Source organism: Austrofundulus limnaeus, unplaced genomic scaffold, assembly GCF_001266775.1.
Source record: "Austrofundulus limnaeus strain Quisiro unplaced genomic scaffold, Austrofundulus_limnaeus-1.0 Scaffold52, whole genome shotgun sequence".
Taxonomy (NCBI): domain Eukaryota; kingdom Metazoa; phylum Chordata; class Actinopteri; order Cyprinodontiformes; family Rivulidae; genus Austrofundulus; species Austrofundulus limnaeus.
This window is the reverse complement of record NW_013952454.1, coordinates 1,176,441-1,182,656: the sequence shown is the minus strand read 5'-3', so window position 1 is coordinate 1,182,656 and position 6,216 is coordinate 1,176,441. Positions and strand designations below refer to the sequence as shown.

General features: G+C 37.7%; 1 protein-coding gene across 1 annotated transcript in view; it reads left to right on the top strand.

Annotated features, from left to right (window-relative positions):
* si:dkey-233k19.3 (dynein heavy chain 11, axonemal) overlaps nt 1-3,063 on the top strand; it is a gene marked incomplete at its 5' end in the record, with an annotated part of 47,261 nt that extends 44,198 nt beyond the window's left edge. The window contains 4 exon segments of the mRNA XM_014008736.1: nt 1,472-1,587; nt 1,693-1,805; nt 1,912-2,052; nt 2,161-3,063. Coding sequence (XP_013864190.1) covers nt 1,472-1,587; nt 1,693-1,805; nt 1,912-2,052; nt 2,161-2,408 — 618 coding nt within the window.
* Nucleotides 3,064-6,216: the final 3,153 nt, after the last annotated feature.

Sequence of the window (6,216 nt, the reverse complement as noted above, 5' to 3'; positions counted from 1 at the left end):
GATAATGTAATTTTTAGAGCATTTTTTTTGCAGAAAACTGTAATCTTAATTAAACCCACAGGGTTCGACAAGATTTTTTTTCTTTACCTGCCCATGAAAAGTTACCTGCCCGAACCCGAAACAAAAATGTTCAAAATTTGATAAAATATAAGAAAAAACGTGTACTGTATTTGTACTACAAAAATATTAACATGGTTATACAGAGGTACAAAAAGACAGCTGATTTAGCAGATGCAAACATTGCAGACTGAGTCACTCACATTCAGTCAATTGTTTTATAAAAAACATCTTCTAAAACCTTTTTTAGACCTTTCCATTGTTTTCCCTAGAGTATTGGCCTTGGGAGGGCTGCTTATAAAACAGAATGATCAACAGCAGCATCTTTGTTTTAAATACAATTTACAGAACATGAAAGTCTGCAATTTGCATTAATTGAATCTTATATAGTCCATCTAATTTCTAAAGATACATTTATTTAAGATATTTAGAACTGGAGTCTACCTACAACTTAATGATAAATCTGACGTTATTTATACAAGTCAGAATATAATTAGAGATATCTAAAATAGGTATTTTGAATTGTCAAAATACAGTATATTAAGAGATGTTTATTTATTTGTTTGTTTCTTTCATTTATAAAAACAAAACAATCTATGTACACCATTTAAAAAAAGTAAATTCTACCCTGGATTAAAAGGGCGCAGTGAAGAAAAAACTATATGTGCCCCTTATTTTCAAAAATCAACTTCAACAAACAAACAAGCTCAAGCTGGAAATATCTCCAAGTTTAAAAAATAAGTACATAAAACAAAACAAAATAATAAAAGAAAACATTTTATTATTTTATCCTAAATAACTAATATATCTAATCTAGTCACAAAACAATTTCCGATAATTGGAATGTAAGTGTGGTGAAGCCAAATAAATGCAGTATCGGCCTGCCGTGAGCCTGTTGAACTGACCCCCTGCTGTTCTGCGCTCTCAGAGCACAAGCCGACATTAGCGAGATGGATTTATGACTGAACGAACGTCCACATCTTGTTTTATCATCTCTGTGGGTAACAATACATTAAAAAAAACAAGTTTTTTTCTCCGACAGCTTGGGTGTGAAAATCTATTGTAGTTGAAACTTTGCTTTGCACGACGTGCAGCGGGAGGGAGGGAGAGATTATGATCCCGTGACAYGACATAACTTTTCTGCAGYGGGAGGTGGAAATTTTGAGGATTTATCCTCTATACGTGTTTTAAAACACTAGAATTTCTTCGTTATATTTCAAACTCCTGCTCAGTTTTCTCTGCACTTGCAGCCACGCTGACACAGGTTCGATGACGATAGGACGGTAGAGGGTAAATTTCTACCGTAGGCCAACTTCATACCGTTTTTACAGTCTACCGCATATACCGCGCAGCCCTACAATAACAGTATTTATGTAGTTTTGTACATAAGCAATAACATATCTCCTTTCTACAGGGAGAACTCACCATTTCCCCCAGTATGGAGACTCTACAGTCTGCACTATTCAGTGATTTTGTCCCAGATTCCTGGGCTCAACTGGCTTATCCCTCTGCTAAATCACTGACGCACTGGTAACTTTGTAGTTTGTCTTCCTTACTAGTCTTAGTTATATGGTTCTTATTGTTTTGGTGCTGTTACAATGCGGTATTGTTGTTAAAGAAATATTTGTTTTACAGGTTGAGTGATCTAATATCCAGTTGTCACCAGTTGGACACTTGGACTCAAGACTTCGATCTACCTGCAGTTGTTTGGCTTTCAGGGCTTTTCAACCCACAGTCTTTCCTCACTGGTGAGAATCCAGTCTGTGAGCAAGATGATTTTAAACCTGAGAAATGTTTCACATGAGAAATGCTAACCTGCAGAGTCATGATTTTATTTATTTATTTATTTTACAGCTGTGCTGCAAAGTATCGCTCGCAAATATCAGTGGCCCCTGGACAGGATGGCTCTGACTGTGGACGTAACGAAGAAGATGAAAGATGAATTTGGACATCCTCCAAGAGAGGGCGCCTACATCCACGGACTCTTCATGGAAGGTCAGAATTGATTAGCTCAAACACAACCTCTGGTGCACCCTGACTAAATATATTTGCACATCTTTGACAGTATTTTACGGCGTATTAACTCGCCCCGTGTTCTCTCAGGAGCACGCTGGGACACTCAGTCTGGTGTCATCGCCGAAGCGGTCTTGAGAGATCTGACCCCTTCCATGCCAGTGCTGTATGTTCGAGCTGTACGTGCAGAGGAACAGGAGCTGAAAAACACTTACGAGTGCCCGGTGTACCGCACTAAGCAGCGAGGGTCCACGTATGTGTGGGCTTTTCACCTCCGAACCAAGCAGCCGCCAGCTAAGTGGGTTTTGGCTGGAGTTGCTTTGCTTTTGTCTGTGTGAGACAGTGAGGAATTTTCCAAACAATCTGCTGAAAAACTGCACCTCTATCTAGCGTTAGATCTTYCATATCAATAATTTAGCTTTTAGACAACTTAGTTATAAAAATGTTTCATTGTCATTAGTGTGTGTTAATGTATTTATAGGAGACATGAATGCTTTGTTCGAGCTGAGTTTAACCAGTGTTGAACCTGTTGTGTCTGTGTCCAGCACTATCACACGTCTCCCTCGAGTCTGGCCGTGATTTGTTGGGCGCTTACGTCTCCATTTTAGACCATGTAATTTTGGATAGGGAGCATATTTTATTGGAAGGTCAAGATTAAAAAAAGCTCTCCGGCTGCCCTCTGCAAACTGAATGATACACAATGCTGTCTGGAGGCTTCCCGGACCGAATTCCCAGGAGATGATGTGCATGCTGGCTATTGACTTTTAAATGAGGTGCGTTTGACATTGACCTTTTGTACGCCGGAGGCAGAATACTAACAGACTAGTGTAATTCATTCAGCCGAGCCTGTTGGAAAAACCTATTCAAAGACACCGATAGCTTTGTATGAGAAAGCAACACATTAGATTACCCATCCTTTATCTGTCTCCTCTCTCTGTTAGCATCTGATTAACTTCATCTGCACCAAATAAAAACCTTTAAGTTTGAACCATTCTCAGGAAAGACTCGTCTTATCTAAAGTGTTATCTTTTCAAATCAGTTAGATTGAGGTAAATTAAAGAGTGGGGGGAAAAGGACAAATTAATTTTTTAACCCTTTTATTGCCAAACAGGTTTTCTTTCAAAGTGGAGATGATTTTGCACGGCACGACGTTAATGAAAACAAATTGTAACTCAAAGAAAAGAAACACATTTATCCTTCAAAGCAATTAATTTTGTCCTTTTTTATTTAAATGAACGAGTGAACTTTATGATCTCGTTGTCGAGCTTAAACACAGCCATGTTACTGACATCCTGATACACAAATTACAGCAGCTGAACCACGCTGGTGTTTTTCAGAGAGGTGGAGGAGGTCAAATCCACACTCTTCTCAAATAAGATTTTCTCCAGCACTAATAACCGCTGTGCTGCTCTTAATTCCTCCCTGCAGCCTAAGTGGCTGCAGACAGACAAATAGAGGAGAGGAGATTGATTCTGTGCATTGTGTTGCAGGGAGGAGGGGGGGGGGTGAAGTGAAGAAGAAGCGGCCTTCCTGCAGATTCTCTAAATCTGCCTTCCCTTCCTCTCATTAGCTCGCCGCAGCAGCTAGCCACTCATTTGGTGACAGGGAAATGATACAGTGCCGGCTGAGTTTGGGAGGAAATGCCAGGGTGCGAAGACCCCGGCGCAGCAGGGGTCATGCCACACAGAAGTCATGTTAAAGGCCAAACGGGACACCTGGTTAAAGTAAAAAAAAAAAAAAAAAAGAGAGAGCATCTGGGTTACACCTCCGCCTCCCTGCACCAATGGTAGTGTTTGTCCAAAAAGTTGATATTTTCCAAACCGTGAAATATTGTGTAGTTAGAAACAAATAACTTACAGATTAACTCAGCACAGAGTGTTGAAAACAGTAACAAATAATAATAGTAATAAATGTCTCTAAGGCCTTGGAGCATATCTCCCCTTWACTTTTTATTATTGGTTATTTTCGCCTAATTTCTACAGAAAAATAAGTGCATATCCAAGTGTTTATACTTGATGTTCAGTGTAAAAATGAATGCTTTCAATGAACTTTGCTCAAAAAGTAAGGACATTTGTGCTTTGTAGATTCTTTGTGACAATGCTTCTTGGTAATGAATCTTATAGCGAGCACCTGATATCTGCACAACCCACATACTCAGATCTACTGCTCATCCCACAAATACATGCTCCTTACAAATGTGGCACCATTTAAATGGGAAMTGAACAGGYTTCCTCAAGTTATTCGATTTATTGCCAAGAAACAGAGAAATAATCTACCAGACACAACTGTCCTTACTTTCTGTAATAAGTTTATTTATATTTTATAATTTTTAGACAGGTCGCTCTTTTCTGTTTGTTTTGAGGCCAAAATTGTGAAGATCAGTTTTTTAAAGCGTTATCACCACCTGTTTCTTCTTGCTTTCTGATATTTTTGTTTTTTTCAACCTCCAGCTTTCATAAAAACTAAAGTGCATCAAAGCAAGATACAGTTAATTAGATCAATTTTTAGTTTGCCATATTACAAAACACCTAATTTTATTTGCCCAAATAATTTCTTCGAAATTTGCAGGGTTTGACAAAAAAACATCTRAAGTCCTGCATGCTGCTATAACATTTAGAATTCCTACATTTTAAATTTTTTTATTAATTTCATAAAAAACTTAATAAATTCTATACAATAGAAGAAAAACAATGCAAATCACAAATTAAATGAAAGGCAGCAAAAAGAAGAAAAATATCCGATAATATGTGCCCCTTTTTATGTTTTATTTTATGTTACCCGTATAACCTCCAGTTTTAAAAAGCAGAGTTTTGCTTCTTAATTTACATTTTGGATGTTATTATGAACACAGTTTTTTTTTATAATAAGAGCCTCATAATACTTTAAAAAGAATTTATTGCACGCAGATGATGGTGTTGGTCGCTCCATGGTTTGACATTTCATGCAGACCAGCCAAAACTGAGTAGAAAAATGATTAAACGACTATATTAAACAGTATCTTTACAGCAAATAAACAACTCTGAAATAAATATCTACATTTTATGTTTTGACATATTTGTACAATATACACATAATCTAATGTACATTAGTTAAAATGAAAGAATTTTTTAAGTAATCCACAGTTAAATGATGATGGCTTTAAAATCTATAAAACCTACAAAACCTGACRAAACCAAGTCCTCATAACACAGATGTACACTGTAGTCCTACACATTATTTGCAAATAAACAAAATATATATTTAATTGTCTCTGCCTGGACAGTGCTTTAATGTTTGACTTGCACAATTTTATACTTGCATAAAAAAACCAAAAGGATTTTTTCCCCCTGGAATAGCTATTACTTATCTAAATGAAAGATTGGTTGAACGTCAGATCATTTTCTGTTTGCTCAGAAAGCAGAAGTTAAAGCAAACTCTTGATTCTTTCAGCTGATTGTCWACAGCCTCCGTGAGCCGATGCTTTAGAAAATACAGGAAGTTTTAATAGTGAATTTGGCACAAACACCTGACTCACACAGACAAAAAACAGCACACCACTCACTCTATAATCTCCTATTTTCTGCACTATCACAAACTGTAACATGTCGAACCTCATCTAATATGCTGCACCTGTAAATAAGAAAGAAAACAATCATTGTCACTGGTTCTTTCATCTTGACATAACAACGGGTGCGTGGACTGTTCTATTCCTAGGATTGCAGCTGGCGCTTGCTCTCTCTATATAAGCTGTTGTGTCAGACTCAGAGACACACAAGTGTGTAACCTGTCTACTGAAATACTCTTTGGCTAAATCTAATAAAASACCTTCTGCTGACAGATGCCTCAACACCATCTGATCATTTCCGAAGGTGTGTCCAGGAACCAGTCTGTGARACAGAAATCACTTCATCATGTGTTAAAAGCTTTAAAAGGAAGTTTGTAAAACAACTGTGCCAGAAGGACTTTTTCACTTTTTATTCTTCTTGCTGTAAGGCGTATTTTGCAGGGTGCTGGTTTTCCACTGGTYTGTTGCTGTCCGAGCTGCTCTTTCCTTGTAAACCTCTGCCATCTGTAGGAGACATGAGGAACAGCAGCAGCAGCTTTCACAGATGTCATCAGCCTGATAAACGTGGCTCCGGGCTTCTTGCTGTTGTTGCAGCGTTGATG